Raw genomic sequence first — 22311 nt, forward strand, 5'->3', positions numbered from 1 at the left:
TGTTCCCTTAATCCAGCATTTCTCAACAAGGGTATCTTTAGCTGTTGCAAAACTACAACTTCCAGCATGCCCGGACAGCCAAAGGCTGTCCGGGCATGCTGGGAGTTGTAGTTTTGAAACAGTTGGAGACACACTGGTTGGAAAACTCTGCCTTAACCTGTGACTCTCCAGCTGTTTCAAAACGAGGTCATGGTATGATGGGAGTTGTAGTTTTGTAACATCTGGAGAGCCACAAGTAACTCTCAAAACAGCAAACTAAACCAGATGACTCATAGGGTCAATCAGAAAACAATATCACAGCCCTTGTAGGACCCTAGTATCAGATATAATTCAAACTAACACATTTTACTGATATACCTTAAAAAACTTTTGAAGTAAAAAACCATGACTGTTATATTGTGACAAAAAATAAATATCAAATTACCACAACACCTGAAAGATGACCACTATATTAATCCACAGTCAGTCCTGACTAATGGATTATTGATTCGGATATCGTACGTGATGAGTCCCACCTACCGGGGGCACACGCCTGACGTATCCTTGATGCACAAGAGGATAAGGTTTATCGGTGTCATCAGTACTATGGCCTCTTCTTGTGACATCAGTCCGTATCATTAGGACTCAACCCTTAAGTTCCTTGAGAAACCCCGATTATGGGGGGAAACGCGTCGGAACGGGGAAAATTGTAATGTCGTTTTTATATATATTTTCTTCACTAATTACTGCACACTAGGTGATATTATTGTAGGTGCACACCTGGAATTTGTTGTGGTGAGTTGAAAGCTCCTATTTTTCATTTGATACAGTTATAGTAGGAGAGTTGGAGCCAACCCTGTGGCTACAATAGGCTGCTCTAACTCATTTATGGGAGATAACAACACATCCCAGATGTGTGTCGGCCTGTCTATCCTTGGGGACTGACATACTAGTACTACGATATCCAAATCAATAATCCATTAGTCAGGACTGACTGTGGATTAATATAGTGATCATCTTTCAGGTGTTGTGGTAATTTGATATTTATTTTTTGTCACAATATAATAGTCACGTTTTTTTAATTAAAGCCTTTTTTAAGGTATATATCAATAAAATGTGTTAGTTTTAATTATATCTGATACTAGAGCCACAAGTAAGGCTAAAGTTCACATTGCGGATGTGCTATGTCCCATTCGTCTCTTTTTTTTTTTGCACCGAACGGCCCCCAAAACAAGTCGAAGCACAACAGACTCCACCAGGTCCCAAAGGATCCGAATTACTTGAATTGGGTTCATGGAAGATCTGGTAATTTACCAGAGAAAAAGAAAAGTGCACACACTATTTTTTTCTACGCTAAAGGTGTGTGTGGCCATCAGGTTCCGCACCTCCCTGCAAAAACCCTGGGTACTTCTGCATGGGCAGGGTACCGACTGTTAAGGGCTCTGCGGGCAGATACCTTGGCTGATGCCTAGGGGGATGGCGGAAGCATTTGTGGACCCTTAGTAGCTTTGGCAAAAGCTATCTTTTGCGCCACCAATTCTGCTTCGCAGTGACATCAGTCATTTTACCCAAAAATCGATGGCGAAACGGGAAAAAAAATCATTGTGCGACAAAATGGAAGAAAAAAAAACTATTTGTAACTTTTGGGGGCTTCCGTTTCTACATAGTACATTTTTCGGTAAAAATGATACGTTATCTTTATTCTGTAGGTCCATACGGTTAAAATGATACCCTACTTATATAGGTTTGATTTTGTCGCACTTCTGAAAAAAAATCATAACTACATGCAGGAAAATGTATATGTTTAAAATTGTCATCTTCTGACACCTATAATTCTTTTTATTTTTGGCGGTATGAGGGTGATTTTTTTGCACCGTGATCTGAAGTTTTTATCGGTACCATTTTTGTATTGATCAGACTTTTTGATCGCTTTTTATTCATTTTTTTATGGTATAAAAAGTTAACAAAAATACACTATTTTGGGCTTTGGAATTTTTTTGCGCGTACGCCATTGACCGTGCGGTTTAATTAACAATATTTTTTTTTTTTATAGTTCGGACATTTACGCACACAGTGATACCACATATGTTTACTTTTATTTACACAGTTTTTTTATTTGGGAAAAGGGGGGTGATTCAAACTTTTATTAGGGAAGGGGTTAAATCATCTATTAATTTTTTTTTATTTTTTTGCAATGTTATAGCTCCCATAGGGGACTATAACATGCAGTACATTGATTCATTACACTGATCACTGCCAACGGATTGATCAGTGTTATTGGCAGTTGATTGCTCAAGCCTGGATTTCAGGAGGTAGGTAAGGCACCCTCCTGTTGCATTCTAGCTGATCAGGACATCGCAATTTTACCGCAATTGTCCCGATCAGCCAGACTGAGCATCCGGGAAGCTTTCACTTTCGACGCGGCGATCAACTTTGATCGCCGCGTCTAAACAGTTAATGCCGGACATCTGCCGAAACAGCAATGTCCGGCATTAGCCACGGGTCCTGGCTGCTGATAGCAGCCGGGACCGTGCGGGTATGATGCAAGCTCAGCTCCTGAGCTCGCTTCATAACCCTCCGGTGCAACAGTGACGTGTAAACACAGCGTTTTGCGGCAAGGGGTTAACCCCTTAAGGACCCGGGCTTTTTCCGTTTTTTCATTTTCAATTTTTCCTCCTTAACTTTAAAAAATCATAACTCTTAAAAATTTTCACCTAAAATTATATATAATGGCTTAATTTTTGCGTCACTAATTCTACTTTGTAATGACATTAGTCATTTTACCCAAAAATCTACGGTGAAACAGGAAAAAAATCAATGTGCGACAAAATTGAAGAAAAAACACTATTTTGTAAGTTTTGGGGGCTTCTTTTTTTACGCAGTACATTTTTTGTCAAAAATGATACCTTATCTTTAGTCTGTAGGTCCATACGGTTAAAATGATACCCTACTTGTATAGATTTGAATTTGTATCACTTCCGAAAAAAATCATGAATACATGCAGGAAAATTTATACGTTTAAAATGGTAATCTTTTGACCCCCTATAACTTTTTTATTTTTCTGTGTTCAGGGCACTTTGAGGACTCATTTTTTGCGCCGTCATCTGAAGTTTTTAGCGGTACGATTTTTGTTCTGATCAGACTTTTTGATCACTTTTTATTCACTTTTTTGTGGTATAAAAAGTGATCAAAAATGCGCTATTTTGGACTTTGGAATTTTTTTGCGCGTACGCCATTGAACGAGCGGTTTAAAAAGCGGTATATTTTTATAATTCGGACATTTCCGCACGCGGCGATACCACATATGTTTATTTTTATTATTATTTACATAATGTTTTTTTTATTTTTGGAAATGCCGGGTGATTCAAACTTTTATTAGGGGAAGGGATAATTGAAAGGGTTAATGATTTTTTTTACACTTTTTTAATGCAATATTATAGCTCCTATAGGGGGCTATAATATTGCATTAACTGATCTTTTACTCTGATTGATCCATCTCCATAGGAATGGATCAATCAGGGTTTTCGGCGATTGAATGCTCAAGCCTGGATCTCAGGCTTGAAGCATTCATTCGGCGATCGGACAGCACAGGAGAAGGTAAGAAGACCTCCTCCTGTGCTACAGCTGTTCGGGATGCCGCGATTATACCGCGGCGATCCCGAACAGCTCCATGAGCTAGCCGGGCACTTTTACTTTCGTTTTTAGGCACGCGGCTCAGCTTTGAGCGCGCGGCTAAAGGGTTAATAGCGCGCGGCACAGCGATCAGTGCCGTGCGCTATTAGAGGCGGGTCCCGGGTTCATTATGACGCCGGGCCCGCCGCGATATGATGCGGGGTCACCGTGTGACCCCGCGTTATATCGCAGGACCGGGACTCATGACGTACGCATACGTCATGGGTCCTTAAGAGGTTAAGGACATAGACAATTTTCATTTTTTGTGTTTTTTTCCTTCTCACCTTTTAGGAGCCATAAGGCTACGTTTCCACACAGGTTTTTACTGGCGTTTTTTGGAATACGGCCACTGCAGTTTTTGAGCCAAAGCCAGAAATGTATTCAAAAGGAATGGGAAATCTAAGGGAAAGACTTACACTACTTTTTCCTACTGGATCCACTTCTGACTTTGGCTCAAAAACTGCAGTGGCCGTATTCCAAAAAATGCCAGGAGAAAAAAAAAATCTGAGTGGAAACCTAGTCTAACTCTTTCGCATACACAGACCCCATATGTGCGCTTCTTTTTTGTACAGCCGCTTTGTATGGACCCCTTTCATTTTACCATAAGATGTATAGCAGAACAAAAGAAAAAAGTTTTTTTTTTTTTTTTTTTTTGGGTGATGTTGAAAACACCCCGCCCCCCCACAATTTTGCAAGTTTGGTTTTATACAGTGCACTTTATAGCAAACAGGATGTTATTTGTTCTGTAGTTCAATGCAATTGAAACTATGTCCAAGTTATATAGTTTTTCTATTACTGTACAAAGTAAAACAAAATGAGGGGCGGCATTATGAGCTGACGGACAGAAGCAGGGGTGGCCAGCCGTCAGAGCTCCGCCTCCTGTGCACAATCAACTGAATTGAGCAGCGGAACTTCTGCAGCCCGTGTCTCCAGAACAAGTGGACATAATTTAGTAAGTGACCGCTCTTTGACTCCTGGTCACTCTATAACAGTATTTTACGTTTAGAGGGGGTGATCAGGCTGACCATTTTCCTTTAAGAGGAAAATTTGCATAATGTGCCATGTATTTCCCACTTACATGTTCATTGGGGGCCCAAAAAATAAATATAAATAAATAAATAAAAAACAGAACAGAACTCCAAGGCCCCTGTGTGGATGGAGCAGTAGTGGCACCTCTGTGACTGCAGCTCCATTATTTGTCTTTAGGAGAGACAGGACTTTATGTGGAGGTGCACTACTACTTCACTCATACTGAAGACTAAGGAACCACAACATTTGTGATCCTAGTAGTTGGATGCAAGAGATTACACACTTAACCGCTCTCCTTTTGGGGAAAACCCCCTATAAAGCTAAGACTACATGATGACTTAGCCACACTACATGTTGCACAACTTTGGCCCATGATATATCCTGCATGCTCAAAGTGACCCGTTGTAGCCCTTTAAGAGATTCCCTGATTGAGATACTTCATATGTGCCTTTGTGTTATATTTTTTTCTATTTGTTCCTAATTATGAGACACCTGAATGACTAATAGTATGCTATAGACCCTGTATAATGTGATGCTGCACTTAAAGGACATGTGTAGTGCTCAGAACTTACCCCCTATCCAAAGGATAGGGGCTAAGTTATAGACCGCAGGGGGTCCGAGTGCCGGGGCCCCCACAATCTCCTGTACAGGACCGCGGCAATGTAAAGGAAAGGGGGCGTTCTGTCCCCACTTGATGCGGCAGCCAGAACGCCCCCTCCATGAATCCCATAGAGATACATGGAGGGGGGAGTGCCTGCCGTGGCTTTCTGCTGGGGACCACATGGTCTTTCCATCATACTGCCGTAGCCCCGTACAGGAGATTGTGGGGGGCCCAGCGCTTGGACCCCCTGAGAGCTATAACTTATCCCCTATTCTTCAGAGAGGGGATAAGTTATAAGCACTCCAGATCTCCTTTAATACCATGTTTTTATATAATGTTTCTGCCAATAAGCACAGGTAACTCTATGCTAAATAAAGAGAGCATCGGCTAGACCTACCTGGGCTATTACCACGCTAGGAAACACCCCTGGCCGTATGAGGTTTTTATCTAAGCACTAGAAAAAACTATGGAGATAAAAATGTATGCTGAGAATCCTGTTGACTAGCCCAGTGACTACCCATATGTTTATTTACATCTATGTTTTCCTGTTGATAGATCCACTTTAATGTGAACAAGGGTATGGGTGTGTTGTAGAAAAGGTCTGTTGTCATGCTGTGACCGTGGATTGGCTAATATGCACTGGGTGATTATTGCATTGTGTCCAAGTACACTGTTCCTGTAAGAAATGATCTTTTGTATGAAGAAATATTGGAACTAAAAGTGTTAAAGTCTTGGAACACATTTGTTGTACGAGTGCTATTTGCATTGGATAGATCCACTTTAACATATTATAGAATACTGATGCAATCACACATACTGTACATTAGATGCCAATGTCTAGCACCGATCTGGAATTTAAACTATTCTATCCATAGCCAACAAATACAACAGAAAATATCCCAAGTATGTTAATAAATTTTTTTATAAAAAAACGCATGTAAAAATAGTAGAGTAATTTAAATTAAATTAAAAATCTAAAACAAAAGGTTTTAGTGGTCCTCTGACAACTGGAGTCTTTGTGAATATCCCACAACTTTCAGTCACTTGGAAGCAGACTGCATGGATTTCTTTTCATCGGCAGCTTTCTGTTTCAGTTGCATTATCTCAGAATCCCTATAGAAAAGGAAACATTCAGATCAGCAGTGAATATCTCTGGCTTTACTCATTGCTGTACCAGGACAATCAGCATAATTGAGGTTACAGGTAATGTGGCCATTGAGCAAGACAAGTAATAAAATTCTCCCCCAATGTACCCAACATGCCTAGACAGCCTGGACAAAAAAAAACATTCAAGGACTCTGCTCTTCTGGTTTTCTTATCTCTGACTTCTTTAGTGTATCATTTGCTGACTACTCTTCCCTTCCCCTTTTTGCTGTCGGGGTTCCTCAGGGGTCTGTCCTAAGTGCTCTCTATACACAGCCCCTATTGGGCAAGCTATTAGCAGATATGTTTAAAATCTCTGTGCCCTCACCCACCTAGGGTGGGCTTTATACCGGTTCATACCGAATACCAAAATTTTTGTGCTGCACGATATGCATTTGAACCCATACCGCAATACCGGTTGGGCCCCTCCCCCTCGGGAATGAATGACTTATCAGCCCAGCGCTGCGCTGTCCCCACATCGGGGAACTAATCACAAGTCACCCGCGAGCGCTATTCTGCTCCCCAATTAATTATCAGCCCAGCGCTGTCCCCATCTGGGTAAATACTGATATGTCACCCGCATGCGCTGCCCTCCTCATCCTCATGTTTGTTGCGGCCGCCGGCGCCGACACTCTGTACCAGTGGTCTCCAACCTGCCGACCTCCAGATGTTGCAAAACTACAAATCTTAGCATGCCCAACGGCTGTCCGGGCATGCTGGGAATTGTAGTTTTGCAACATCTGGAGGTCTGCAGGTTGAAGACCACTGCTCTATATTGTGTGGTATCCCTATGCCCGGGCTGCAAAAAGATGAGATGACACCTGCACCCAAAAAAAAAGTGACTGTCCACTGTCTTAAACATGTCCTCCCTATAGCTGAAATAAAGCATCTTCCACTGACTTTCCTATCCAAACCTGACATTTTCATCTCAGTGTTGTTTTACTACCATAACTGGCGGGCAGCAAGCCCTGGGATCTATCGTTCACTCTCTATATATCAAGTCTCTTTCACAATCACCTGCACCTCAAACCATTCTAGAATCCGCCATTCTCTCACTGGCGAAACAGCTACAACTCTGGTTGTTCTGATTCATTCTCTCCTGTGGATCCTATTACTAAATGCTCCCAACCTAGAGAGGAACTCTAGTGCTACACTTCTAGGTCAGAACATAACTATTGCTCAATTGAATAGGATAATGGCACTTAAGAGCACAATAGGCTCTATTTTTACATATCTGCACTGTTAGGGACCTAGGGCCCAGTGCACACATCCACATCAGATCAACAAGGGAGTTTATAGCACTGGTCTCCTAACTGTGGAGGTCAACAGTTTGGTGACCACTGGTTTCTAGGGTTCTCTTAGCTTATATTGCACCTTAAGGAGTACTCTGCTGCTCAGCATTTGGAACAAACTGTTCCGAACGCTGGAGTCGGGAGTTTGTGACGTCATAGCCCCACCCCCTCATGATATCACACCACGCCCCCTCAATCAAAGTCCATGGGAGGGGGCATGACAGCCGGTACACCTGCTCCCATAGACTTGCATTGAGGAGGCGTGAGGTCATGAGGGGGTGGGGCTATGATGTTACAAGCTCCCGGCTCCAGCGTTCGGAGCAGCTTGTTCAAAATGCTGAGCAGCAGAGTACCCCTTTACTGAACACAAATACTGCACTATGCTTCTACAGCAGCACATATGCATCTCATGTGTATAGGAACAGTCTGACTGCAGACAGATAGGAGTGCATACCTCTGCTTTCTCTGTGCTGCTGATAAGGTGTCATCTCTGCGTTTGCCTTTATTTAAGTCTTGACATTTCTTCAGGTTTTTCTGGCGAGCGAGTTCACGTTGATTTCCACCTACGACAAAGAAATAAACGGCTGCTCAAGACATGAACTTCAGGATAAACTATAGTATAATCGGGATACACGTCGACCGTTCAGGTACATTTTTCTAACTCTTCCCTCACTGACTCAATAATCCATATCGAACAGCTACACAAGTCAGGGCTTCACAAATAGTCATTAACTCCTTAAGGACGCAGCCCATTTTCAGCTCTAGGACGCAGCCCTTTTTTGCAATTCTGACCACTGTCACTTTAAACATTAATAACTCTGGAATGCTTTTACTTATCAATCTGATTCCGAGATAGTTTTTTCGTGACATATTCTACTTTATCATAGCGGTTAATTTTTGTGGTAACTTGCATCCTTTCTTGGTAAAAAATCCCCAAATTTGATGAAAAAATTTAAAATTTTGCATTTTTCTAACTTTGAAGCTCTCTGCTTGTAAGGAAAATGGATATTCCCAAAAAAGTTTTTTGGGGGGATTCACATATACAATATGTCTACTTTATGTTTGCATCATAAAATTGATGAGTTTTTACTTTTGGAAGACATCAGAGGGCTTCAAAGTTCAGCAGCAATTTTACACAAAATTTTCAAACTCACTATTTTTCATGGACCAGTTCAGGTTTGAAGTGGATTTGAAGGGTCTTCATATTAGAAATACCCCATAAATGACCCCATTATAAAAAACTGCACCCCCCAAAGTATTCAAAATGACATTCAGTAAGTGTTTTAACCCTTTAGGTGTTTCACAGGAAAAGCAGCAAAATGAAGGAGAAAATTCAAAATGTTCATTTTTTACACTTGCATGTTCTTGAAGACCCAATTTTTTGAATTTTTAAAAGGGGTAAAAGGAGAAAATGTATACTTATATTTGTAGCCCAATTTCTCTCGAGTAAGCACATACCTCATATGTCTATGTAAATTGTTTGGCGGGCGCAGTAGAGGGCTCAGAAGCAAAGGAGCGACAAGGGGATTTTGAAGAGTACGTTTTTTCTGAAATGGTTTTTGGGGGGCATGTTGCATTTAGGAAGCACCTTTGGTGCCAAAACAGCAAAAAAAAAAAAAAAAAACACATGGCATACCATTTTGGAAGCTAGACCCCCTTGAGGAACGTAACAAGGGATAAAGTGAACCTTAATATCCCACAGGTGTTTCACGACTTTTGCATATGTAAAAAAAAATATTTTTTTTACCAAAAATGCTTGGTTTAGCAAAGATTTTTTACATTTTTAAAAAAGGTAATAGCAGAAAATACCGCCCAAAATTTGAAGCCCAATTTCTCCCGATTCAGAAAACACCCCATATGGGGATGAAAAGTGCTCTGCTGGTGCACTACAGGTCTCAGAAAAGAAGGAGTCACATTTGGCTTTTTGGAAGTGAATTTTGCTCTGGGGGCATGCTGCATTTAGGAAGCCCCTATGGTGCCAGGACAGCAAAAAAAAAAACACATGGCATACCATTTTGGAAACTAGACCCCTTGGGGAACGTAACAAGGGGTAAAGTGAACCTTAATACCCCACACTAAAATGCTTGTTTTCCCCCAAATTTTACATTTTTACAAGGGATAATAGAAGAAAATACCCCCAAAATTTGTAACCCCATCTCTTCTGAGTATGGAAATACGCCATAAGTGAACGTGAAGTGCACTGGGGGCGAACTACAATGCTCAGAAGAGAAGGAGCATCATTGAGCTTTTGGAGAGAGAATTTGGCCATGTGCATTTACAAAGCCCCCCGTGGTGCCAGAACAGTGGACCCCCCAGCCCCCACATGTGACCCCATTTTTAAAACTACACCCCTCACGGAATGTAATAAGGGGTGCAGGGAGAATTTACACCCCACTGGCATTTGACGGATCTTTGGAACAGTGGGCTGTGCAAATTAAAAATGTTATTTTTCATTTTCACAGACCCGTTTCAAAGATCTGTCAGACACCTGTGGGGTGTAAATGCTCACAATACCCCTTGTTACATTCCGTAAGGGGTGTAGTTTCCAAAATGGGGTCACATGTGGGTATTTATTGTTTTGCGCTTATGTCAGAACCGCTGTAAAATCAGCCACCCGTGTACAAATCACCAATTTAGACCTCAAATGTACATGGTGCGCTCTCCCTTCTGAGCCTTGTTGTGCGCCCGCAGAGCACTTTGCGCCCACATATGGGGTATCTCCGTACTCAGGAGAAATTGCGTTACAAATTTTGGGGGCTTTTTTTCTTTTACCCCTTGTGAAATTTAAAAGTATGGGGCAACACCAGTAAGTTAGTATACAAAAATGTTAGTTTTTTTACACTCACATACTGGTGTAGACCCCAACTTTACCTTTTCATAAGGGGTAAAAGGAGAAAAAGCCCCCCCAAAACTTTAGGCAATTTCTCCCGAGTACGTCGATACCCCATATGTGGCCCTAAACTGTTGCCTTGAAATACGAAAGGGCTCCAAAGTGAGCGCGCCATGCGCATTTGAGGCCTAAATTAGGGATTTGCATAGGGGTGGACATAGGTTTATTCTAAGCCAGTGATTCCCAAACAGGGTGCCTCCAGCTGTTGCAAAACTCCCAGCATGCTTGGACAGTCAATGGCTGTCCGGAAATGCTGGGAGTTTTTGTTTTGCAACAGCTGGAGGCTCTGTTTTGGAAACACTGCCGTAGGATACATTTTTATTGGGGGGGGGGGGGGAGAAGGGGGGGGTCAGTGTATGTGTGTATATGTAGCGTTTTACTCTTTATTTTGTGTTAGTGTAGTGTAGTGTTTTTAGGCTACATTCAAACACTGAAGGCAGATTACACTAAGTCTCCCGCTAGGAGTTTGAGCTGCGGCAGAAAATTTGCCGCAGCTCAAACTTGAAGCAGGGAACGCACTGTAATCCGCCTCCAGTGTGAATGTAACCTGTACATTCACATGGGGGGGGGGGGGGGGGGCAAAACTACAACTCCCAGCATACACTGACAGAACGTCCATGCTGGGAGTTGTAGTTTTGCAACAGCTGGAGGCACACTGGGTGGAAAATACTGAGTTAGGTAATAGAACCTATTGCCTAACTCGGTATTTCCCAACCAGTGTGCCTCCAGCTGTTGCAGAACTACAACTCTCAGCATGCACTGATTGCCAAAGGGAATGCTGGGAGATGTAGTTATTTAACAGTTGAAGGCACGCAAGTACAACTCCCAGCATGTCGAGACAGCCTTTTGCTGTTCCTGAATGCTGGGAGTTGTAGTTTTGCAAGATATAGAGGGGTTCTGGCTAGAGATCACTGACAGTGGTCTCTAAACTGTGGCCCTCCAGATGTTGCAAAACTACAAATCTCAGCATGCTAAGACTGCAAACTGCTGTCTGTGCATGCTGGGAGTTGTAGTTTTGTAACATCTGGAGGGCTACAGTTTAGAGACCACTGTCGGTGATCTCTAGCCTTAACCCCATCTTGCAAAACTACAAATCCCAGCATGCCAACACAGCAAACAGCTGTCAAGGCATGGTGGGAGTTGTAGTTTTGCAACATCTGGAGGGCCACAGTTTAGAGACCACTCTCCAAACTGTCGCCCTGCAGATGTTGCTAGGCAACAGACTCCCAGACACGCCGCCGCCATACTCACCTCCACTGCCACCATGATCACAGCCGCCGCTGCCGTCATCTGGAGCTCCGCTGCCGGGTAAATGACCACCGCCGCTACTACACGGTTCTCCCCGCTGTGCCGGACGCCGATGGGTGGGCATAGCGGGGGGAACCGAACTTTAACCCCCCCCCCCCCGCCTGCTATTGGTCGGTCGCTCCGCCGATCATTAGCAGGGATAGGAGGGGGTGGCACCCCTGCCACCTCACTCCTATCGCTTCAAGGGGATCGAGGGTGTCTTGGCCACCCCCGATCCCCCTTATTTTATCGCAGCGCTGCCGTTGGTGGGCAGCGCTCCCCCTGCAAACACCATAGATGCCGTGATCAGAACTGATTAATGCTGCCGGGACCGGCGCGATCGCGGCCCGGCAGCTGCGGTGGGACTCCGGCTGTGATTGACAGCTGAGTCCCGCCGTCGATCTCATGCGCTGCCCGTGGCAGAGCAGGAGATCGCTTGGACGTATGCATACGTCCATTTGCGCGAACGTGTAGTTCGCCTGGACGTATGCATATGTTCAATAGCGGGAAGGGGTTAAGGACTCAGCGTTTTTCCATTTTTGTACTTTCACTTTTTCCTCCTAACTTTTAAAAAATCATAACCTTTTCAATTTTGCACCTAAAATTCCATATAATTGCTTATATTTTGCGCCACCAATTCTACTTTGCATTGACATCAGTCATTTTACCCAAAAAATCTACAGCAAAACAGAAAAAAAAAAATTGTGCGACAAAATTGAAGAAAAAAAACGCCATTTTGTAAATTTTGGGGGCTTCCGTTTATACGCAGTACATTTTTCAGTAAGAATGACACCTCATCTTTATTCTGTAGGTCCATACGATTAAAATGATACCCTACTTATATAGGTTTGATTTTCTCGTACTTCTGGAAAAAATCGTAACTACATGCAGGAAAATGTATACGTTTAAAATTGTCATCTTCTGACCCCTATACCTTTTTTATTTTTCCACGTACGGGGTGGTATGAGGGCTAATATTTTGCGCCGTTATCTGAAGTTTTTAGCGGTACCATTTTTTTGTATTGATCGGACTTGTTGATCGCTTTTTAATCATTTTTTCATTATATTAAAAGTGACCAAAAATACGCTATTTTGGACTTTGTTTGCGCGCAACAATAGATTTTTATAATTTGGACATTTCCGCACACGCCGATACCACATATGTAATTTTATTTACACAGTTTTTTTATTTTAACGGGAAAAGGGGGGTGATTCAAACTTTTATTAGGGGAGGGGTTAAATGATCTTTATTCACTTTTTTTTTGCAGTGTTATAACCCCCTCTAGTGGCTATAAAACTGCATGCCCTGATCTCTTAAAATGATCAATGGTCTCTCATAGGAAACCATTGATCAATGATTCTGCCACCTGACTGCTCATGCCTGGATCTCAGGCACTGAACAGTCACTCGGCGATCGGACACCAGGAGGCAGGTAAGCGGATCCTCCTCGTGTCCTACAGCTGTTTGGGATAACGCGATTTCGCCGCGGTGATCCCGAATAGCCCCCTGAGCTAACCGGCAACGTGTTAGTTTCACTTTAGACACGGCGTTCAACTTTGAAAGCCAAGTCTAAAGGGTAAATAGCGCGCGGCACCGCGAATAGTGCCACGCGCTATTAGCCACAGGTCCCGGGGGTTGCTAGGTGCCGGGCCCGACCCACTATGACGGGGGCCAAATAGAACAGGAGCAGACTCAGGACGTACAGGCACGCCATGAGTCCTTAAGGGGTTAAACTAGGAGCCAGCCATAATAGAAATACATTTATTTATTTTTTATTCCCTCACATTACGTGCTCTGCAGCGCACGTAACGTGACATCTGCTCATGTAATACCGGAACTGCGAGTGGAGTGTGGAATCAGAGGCTGAAGTAAAACAATCAGTCATTAAAAAGTGGACAACCATTGTTGGAAAAGCCTGACAAAAACCCAAGGTGCCAGGATGAAATTCTCCGTTCCATGGTGTCTATGACTTGTTGAGCCCTGACATAAGCCACTGTAAATTACTAACATGCCCATCTAGTAAGTACAGCACTGAGAACCTCACACGAGGGTCAACTAGCTCAGAACCATTGGCTGTCCGGTAATGCTGGAAGTTGTAGTTTCACAGGTTGGAAACCACCCTCTTACACATTGGTAAAACTACTGTACAGGAAGAGATTTGCACTATGGACCGACTATGGCAAGAATGTGTCTGTACATAACCATTTGATAACATTTTAATGGGATTAGTTTGTTAGCTACCTCTGATCAAAGGGGAACCGGTTACGTTCAACATGGGGTTAGATCTACCGGCAGCACGTTACAGAGCAGGGGGGACTAAAGCAGATAATATATAGGTTTGTTGGAAAAATTCTAAGATTGTGTGCATTTTACCCGTTTACCCTCCTGTTCGGGCGATAGGATTTCCACATCCCTGCATGAAGCCCGGGACATGTAGTTCCGGGAATGTGAATTTTTCATAGATTTAGCCCTGTACTGGGCAATCAGGGGCAGACAGACTTCCTTTTTTATTTATTTATTTTTTTAAATAATGCTGGTGTGAGATGCAGGAGCGGATGCAGACTTAAAGTCTATGTAAAAAAAAAAAGTTTAATAAAAGTTTAAAAACACCCATCACCCCCTTTTCCATATAAAATATATGTAAACATAAAAATAAACATATCTGGTATTGGCGCATGTCCGATCTATTAAAAAATAACATTTAATATCCTGTACGGTAAATGGAGTTAACAAAAAAAATAAAAAATAAAAAAAAGATTTGCGTTTTTACGTTTATCATATCCCACAAAAAAGTTTTAAAAAAAATACAAAAAAAAGTGTTCAAAAGTCTGATCAATACCAAATTGGTACCGATACAAACTGCATATTACTGCCCAAAAAAAAATAATAATAATAATAAAATAAAGCCCTCATACAGCCCAGTATACGGAAAAATAAAAATGTTATAGGGTCAGGAAATTTAAAAAAAAAAAAAAAAAAAAGGAAACAAATTTTATTTGGTATTGGTGTAATCAGGTTGACCTAAAGTACCAAAATATGTAAGTTTGGCCACATGGTGAATGGCAAAAAAGAGAAAACCCCCAACTTTGCATTTTTTCTATTTCACCTCACAAATATTTTTTTTGTTTCAGAGCATAAGTTATGGAAAAATCAAAGGTGTCATTACAAAGTATACTTCCCCACAAAAAACAAGCCTCATATGGGTCTGTAGATGGAAAAATAAGATTTATGGATATTATAGGATGAGGAGGGAAAAAAAGCAAAGTGCAGAAACTAATAAAGATAATTATTTAAATACTATTTTGGTTGAAATTATTTTATCTACCAGGACAAGTGGATTTTCTTGAGGGACAAGTAGATTGTGCTCCGATTTAGTCCCTTGGACAAGTTTTTTTATTTCCACACCCCCATCAGATTAGATATCAAGTGGACAGCTCCCTATTCAGTCAGAGAAGTCTTGTCAATCACTATGTAGGACCGCCCAATGCAATCTTAAAGGGGTACTCCGCACCCCTAGACATCTTATCCCCTATCCAAAGGATAGGTGATAAGATGTCAGATCGCCGGGGTCCTGCTGCTGGGGCCCCCGGGATCTCGGCTGCGGCACCCACCTGTATGGCTTCCACCTCACACAGGCAACGCTGGAGGCTTCAGAGCCCGACCACGATGGCGGACGAGCGTGACATCACACCTCCGCCCCTGGTGACGCCACGACCCGCCCCCTCAATGCAAGTCTATGGGAGGGGGTGTGAGGGACCTCCCATAGACTTGCATTGAGGGGGCGGGCGTGACGTCACACGGCGAGTTTGAATCCCTTCTCGTTCCGGGCTTAAAGGGGTACTCCGGTGAAAACCTTTTTTCTTTTAAATCAACTGGTGCCAAAAAGTTAAACATATTTGTAAATTACTTCTATGAAAAAATCTTAATCCTTCCTGTATTTTTTAGCTGCTGAATACTACAGAGGAAATTCTTTTCTTTTTGGAATTCTCTCTGATGACATCACGAGCACAGTTCTCTTTGCTGACGTCATTATAATAATAATAACTCTTTATTTATTGTTGTGCTTACTGGGATTTGAACCCAAGGCCCCAGCACTGCAAGGCAGCAGTGCTAACCACTAAGCCACCATGCTGCCCTTAGCATACATCTGCTATGCACGGTTGCTAAAATGGACAGAGATGTCAGCAGAGAGCACTGTGCTCATGATGTCATCAGTGTTCCAAAAAGAAAGGAATTTCCTCTGTAGCATTCAGCAGCTAATAAGTACAGGAAGGATAAAGATTTTTTAATAGAAATAATTTACAAATATGTTTAACTTTCTGGCACCAGTTGATTTAAAAGAAAAAAGGTTTTCATCGGAGTACCCCTTTAAAGGGGTACTCTGCTGCTCAGCATTTGAAACAATCTGTTCCGAACGCTGGAGCCGGGAGCACGTGACATCATAGCCCCGCCCCCTCATGATGTCACACCCCCGCCTCGGCTCCAGTGTTCGGAACAGTTTGTTCCAAACACTGAGCAGCAGAGTACCCCTTTAAGCCCGGCATGAGAAGGGATTCAAACTGTTTTTCCAAACCATTTGGCAATGACTAAACGAAAACTGGGACAAAATATACTAAAACCAAAATAAATAGTCAGAAAAAGATATCCATTTTTATTAATACATAAAAAAGAAAGTCAGAGAAAGTCAATACAACAGGACTAGAAATGAGCGAACTTACAGTAAATTCGATTCATCACGAACTTCTCGGCTCGGCAGTTGATGACTTTTCCTGCATAAATTAGTTCAGCCTTCAGCTGCTCCGGTGGGCTGGAAAAGGTGGATACAGTCCTAGAAAAGAGTCTCCTAGGACTGGATCCACCTTTTCCAGCCCACCAGAGCACCTGAAGACTGAACTAATTTATGCAGGAAAAGTCATCAACTGCCGAGCGGAGAAGTTCGTGACGAATCGAGTTTACTGTAAGTTCGCTCATCTCTAAACAGGACCAACAGAAGACAGTGGTGGTAACAGTGAACATATAGGGGATTACAAGACCGAAAACTGATCCAGGTGTAAGGGTGCGTTCACACGGCCGTCTGTCCCCGTTTCGGTTCCGTTCTTGCAGGCTGTTAACGGATTAAAAACGGTTCTAAAAAAATCCCATTCATGTCAATGGATTTTTAATTTTTTTTTACAATACATTTGTACCTGTCAGCACTCATTTCCATTTTTTTGATGGCAGAAAAAACAGCACATGCAGTATTTTTTTCTTCCGTCAAAAAAACGGATACAGTAAATTTAACATTGAAGTCTATGGAAAATGGATGAGCCTTTAACCCCTTAAGGACCAGGCCAATTTTATTTTAGCATTTTTAGTTTTTTCCTCCTCGTCTTCTAAAAATCGTAACTTTTAGGCTAGGTTCAGACTACGGAATCTCCAGGCAGAAAATTTCCGAGTGCGGCCAGCGCCGGCTGAATCAGTCGGCGCTAGGACGGCGCAGACACTGCAGTCTCCAATAGACTGCAATGTGTTCCGCGTGGATTTCCGCCTGAAGAAAGAGCAATGCCTTTCTTCAGGCGGAAATTTCTAAGCGGATTTTCCGCTTCACCAATTCTCAAATGTGAATTTGTGAACGGAAAACCATTCACTACACTAGACATTTTAGCAAGCGGAATTTCGGACAGAAATTTTACGACTGAACCTAGCCTTATATTTTCATCCACAGACCAGTAGGAGGGCTTGTTTTTTGTGCGACCAGTTCTGTGTAATGACATCACTCATATTCGACCATAAAATGTATGGCGCAACCAAAAATACTATGTGTGGGGAAATTAAAAAGAAAACCGCAATTTTGCTAATTTTGGAAGGTTTCGTTTTTATGCCGTACAATTAACGGTAAAAATCAAATGTGTTCTTTATTTTGTGGGTCAATACGATTAAAATGATACCCATGATAACACACTTTTCTATTACTGTTGTGCTTAAAAAAATTAAAAAAATCTAACTACTTAACCAAATTAGTATGTTTAAAATCCTTCTATTTTGACGACCTATAACTTTCATTTTTCCGAATAAGCGATGGTATGAGGGCTCATTTTTTGCGCCATGATCTGTCCTTTATATTGATACTACATTTGTGTATTTGAAACTTATACATTTTAACATTTTTTTTTTGAATAAAATGACAAAAAAAGCAGCAATTTTGTGTTTTTTTTATTTCACGTCGTTCACCGTACGGGATCAATAACATTATATTTTCATAGTTCGGACATTTACGCACACGGCGATACCAAATGTGTGTGTATATATATTTTATATTTTTTACACTTTAATAGTCCTTTGATTGCTAATACTGTGCAGTGCTATGTATAGGACACAGCACTGCTCAGTATTATCGGTGATCTTCTGCTCTAGTCTGCTCGATCTCAGACCAGAAGACCCGTGGAAGGCGGCGGAGGCAGGTGAGGGGACCTCCGTGAGCCGTTCTGGATGATCGCAGCGGGCGATCCAATCATCCATATTTCTGACCGCACTGCTGTGATCTGTATTGATCACGGCATCTGAGGGGTTAAGGGCAGACATCCACGCGATCGCAGATGTTGGCCATTACCGGCAGAACATAAATATACGTCCTGGTGCGCTAAGTACCGCCACACCAGGACCTAAATTTACGTCCTTGTCGTTAAGTAGTTAATGTCATCCGTTTGTATCTATTTTTTCAATCCGTTTTTTTACTTCTGCGCAGGCTCAGAACCAAAAAATATATATAATTTTTTTGTTTTTGTTACTGAACAATAACAGATCCCAACTCGTACAAATGGATAAGGCTGGGTTCATACCACATTTTCAGCCATACAGGACCGCATACAGCTGGGGGGGGGGGGGGGTAGCTAAAACTGGGCGCACCCGTATGTAATTCATTTCAATGAGCCGACCGGAATGAAACGCTTACTCCGGTCGGCTCATTTTTGCCCTGTATGCAGTTTTCCCACTGGACCTAAAATCGTGGTTTTAGGTCCGGTGGAAAATTGGATACGGGGCAAAAATAAGCCGACCGGAGTCAGTGTTTCACTCCGGTCGGCTCATTGAAATACAGCAGGGATACGGCAGCGCCCGGTTTTAGCTCCTCCAGCCGTATGCAGTCTTGCATGACTGAAAACGTGAACCCAGTCTAACATCCGTTTGCATCATTTATTTATTTTTTTAAAGACAGTTTTTATTTTTGACGGGAGAAGAATGGGACAGGTCTAGAAGCCGGTGTGAACACAGCCTAACTGGATCAATTTTCCTGCATGTAATCCCCGATATGCTCCCTGTTAGGCTGCATTCACATCTCGTTTATCCAATACGGTTTCCGTATCAGGTTTTTTGTAAAGCCTTAAGTCTCAAAACCGGACCGAACCATATACAACTGTGTACAACCGTATATATATCTCTGTACGGTTTTAAACCGGATGACCGATTGAAAAAGGTTTAATAAAAAAAAAAATACAGTTTTATGTTTGTCCTTGAAGGGTAGCTCCCACCATCCTATTTTTTTTTTGCTAGCCCGTTCAACCCCCCCCCCCCCCCCCCCCCGCTACGGCACTAGCCCGTTCCCTCCTCGCCCCGCATACCCCGTTCCCTCATTACACTTGCAGTTACTGCAGAGTCCGGCAGCGGGCGTGCTGGGACAGGTGCGGCAACGAGGCGGCGGCGATGTGCGGGAGGAGTGGCCTCCCAGCCAGTGGCCGGGGAGCCAATGTGCTCGCTCCCGCCTGTCTGATTGACAGGCAGGGAACGAGTGCAGCCTAACTGAAAAAGGACTGATTGCCACTCCAAAATCAGTCCTTTTCAGTAGCCGTTTTTTTTTATGTAAATTAAACCTTTTTAATGAAAAAAAAAATTATAAAAGTATATTAGAGATATGTTGTAGTACATAAGTCGTACAACATATCAAAAAATAAAGTTGGTGACAGTGCCCATTTAAATAAGGTTCTTCTTGTTCTATTTGTGGGAAGAACTTAGTGTGCACAGCGCATGTGCAAACCGGATGGAACCGTACGCACATATGGTTCTGTGCAGTTCCCATTGACCACCATTTAAAAAAAAAAAAATTTTTTATAAAAAGTATACGGGTTGTATCCGGTTTTTCACCCGGACGTAAAACCGTAGTAGACTACGGTTTTGTGTAAGGAAAAAAAAAAAAAAAACTGTAAATGATGCAAAAAGTGCACAACCAGATGCTACGCTTGGCATACGGTTTTCAATGACATGTCTATATATATATATATATATATATATATATATATATATATATATATATATATATATTATATATATTCGGTTTGCAATACGGTTTTTACACTGGAACCGTATTGCAAAAACGAGATGTGAACGCAGCCTTATCCGCACTAGGTCTACTGTTGGTGTTGTCAGAGTGCCTCTCTTTTCTATGCTTTTTATTTCGGGGGGAGATTTATAGACTGTGCAGAGGAAGAGTGGCTCATAGCAACCAATCAGCTCGCTTCTAGTTTTTAAAGAGAACTCTGCAAAAATGACTAGTTGCTATGGGCAACTGGGCATTTTTTCCTCTGCAGTTTTTGATAAATCTCCCTATATATAAATAACATTTTTATATTTTTGGATATATGTCCTATTTGTAGGGTGGATTTTACGGATATCACAGGGAATGGTTGCAGAGATTCCTGCATCATAAGGTGTGAAACTTACCTGAAATGGTAGATCAGGGTTATATGAACAGTAGGTCTCCATCTGGTACAACACAACAACTCCCAGCATGCCCGGACAGCCTTTGGCTGTCCAGGCATGCTGGGAGTTGTAGTTTTGCAACAGCTGGAGGCACCCTGGTTAGAAACACTCCACTAAATGGTAACTAATAATGCCACAGCAGATAGGATAAAGGGGGGGGGGGGTAGTGTACCCTATCCGTTAATTTTCATGCTGATGCAAAAACCCCATCTGGTCCTGAATGCCATGATGGGAGTTGAAGTTTTGCAACAGCCGTAGGTTTGAGAATACTGTAGTCCACCAATCTCACATTCTATAGACTGTAGTTACAGCGACGGCCACTAGAGGCACTACTGACCGCTAGAAATACTCATGGGCTTCTCAAAAAAAAAAAAAAAAAAAAAAAAAAAAAAAGCGAAACGCATTGAATACGCAGCAGGATTTGTCTGGTCAGACGCGGTCACTCCAGCAGCCCCTTTTCCCAGAACATTAGACTCCATACATACCTAGGCGGCATCGTCTAAGGAACTAGAGGACGTCTTATACCGGACTCCATTCTTCTCACCTCCCCCTGTATGAGGAGCCGCATAGCCCCGTATCATAGTTATCATCAGGGACCATAGTTAAACACCCATCTGCACCCTGACACTTGCCGCCTAGCGCCCGGTCCCCCTCACTACCCGTCCCCGGAGAAACTTACGCGCCATCCCAGGCAGAAGCCAAGCTCTGCAGATCCCAGACCACCGCCCTCTCCCAATCGCACGCCCTAGAATATTCTAGCTACTGACCGATGGGGGCGGCTACAACTGTTTATAAGGGACACGGTACGTCATCAATACCCCGCCCACATAAAAAGAGGCCATATAAAAGGAGGACAAGGGGCGGGACTAGGTTTAACGTCGAGTGGGGGCGTGGCCTTTCCAGCGTATGCTTGGCTGAGGCTGCAAGTTTGGCATAGGCAACCTTTGGGAGTGCAGATGTTTTGGACTACATCTCCCATGATGCTCTTACAGTCAAAATGCTGACAAAGCATCATGGGAGATGTAGTCCAAAACATCTGCAGTGCCGAAGGTTGCTTATACCTGCTCTAGAGTCTAGTGGGATTCTTCTGGAGGCCAAGAAACCCCTCTCCCACTCCGCCCCATTGCTTTCCCATGGAACTGGCCCTAGTCACTGGCTCACATTTAACAATCTAACTGAACCTCAACTACCGTTGCCCACAGGGCCGGTTTTAGACTTAATGTGACCCTGGGCAAAATTAAAAGTGGGGCCCCAAAAGCCGACCAAGTCAGTCACATTTAGTTAATTCAGGATGTAGCATGCAATGAGTGTTGCAAGTTTATTAACCTCTTAAGGATGCAGGGTATACCTGTATGCCCTGCGCCCTCTTCCCTGCTATGATGCGGGCTATCAGCCACCAGGACCCATGTCTAATGCTGTACATCACCGATTGCGGTGATGCCTAGCATTAACCCCTTAGACGTGGCGATCAAAGTTGATCACCACGTCTAACATGAAAGTAAAACTGTTCCCAGCAGCTCAGTGAGGCTGTTCGGCACCGCCGTGATGAAATTGGCTGGATCAGCAGAGCCCTGATAACACTGATCTATGCTATGGCATATGATTGAACAGTGTATGCAATCAGAAGATTGCATGTAATAGTCCACTATGGGGACTAAAAAATGGTGTAAAAAAAAAGTTAATAAATGT

At 42.7% G+C, this 22311-nt stretch overlaps 1 protein-coding gene across 1 annotated transcript; it reads right to left on the bottom strand.

The window, feature by feature from the left end:
- Window positions 1-6185: 6185 nt before the first annotated feature.
- On the bottom strand, window positions 6186-21393 carry SERF1A (small EDRK-rich factor 1A). Its single transcript, XM_056539696.1, has 3 exons — window positions 21302-21393; window positions 8171-8279; window positions 6186-6394 (listed from the first exon to the last, which is right to left on the bottom strand). Exons 1-3 carry the CDS (start codon window positions 21306-21308, stop codon window positions 6322-6324), a joined length of 189 nt encoding a protein of 62 aa, XP_056395671.1. The 5' UTR covers window positions 21309-21393; the 3' UTR covers window positions 6186-6321.
- Window positions 21394-22311: the final 918 nt, after the last annotated feature.

This window comes from Hyla sarda, chromosome 1, assembly GCF_029499605.1.
Source record: "Hyla sarda isolate aHylSar1 chromosome 1, aHylSar1.hap1, whole genome shotgun sequence".
Lineage (NCBI taxonomy): Eukaryota > Metazoa > Chordata > Amphibia > Anura > Hylidae > Hyla > Hyla sarda.

What these genes read in the sequence shown, in the direction of transcription:
- SERF1A (XM_056539696.1), bottom strand. An exon ending in GCAGCACAGAGAAAGCAGAG is followed by an intron (nt 6,395 to 8,170) that starts GTATGCACTCCT and finishes CCTTTTCTATAG; the next exon opens with GGATTCTGAGATAATGCAAC.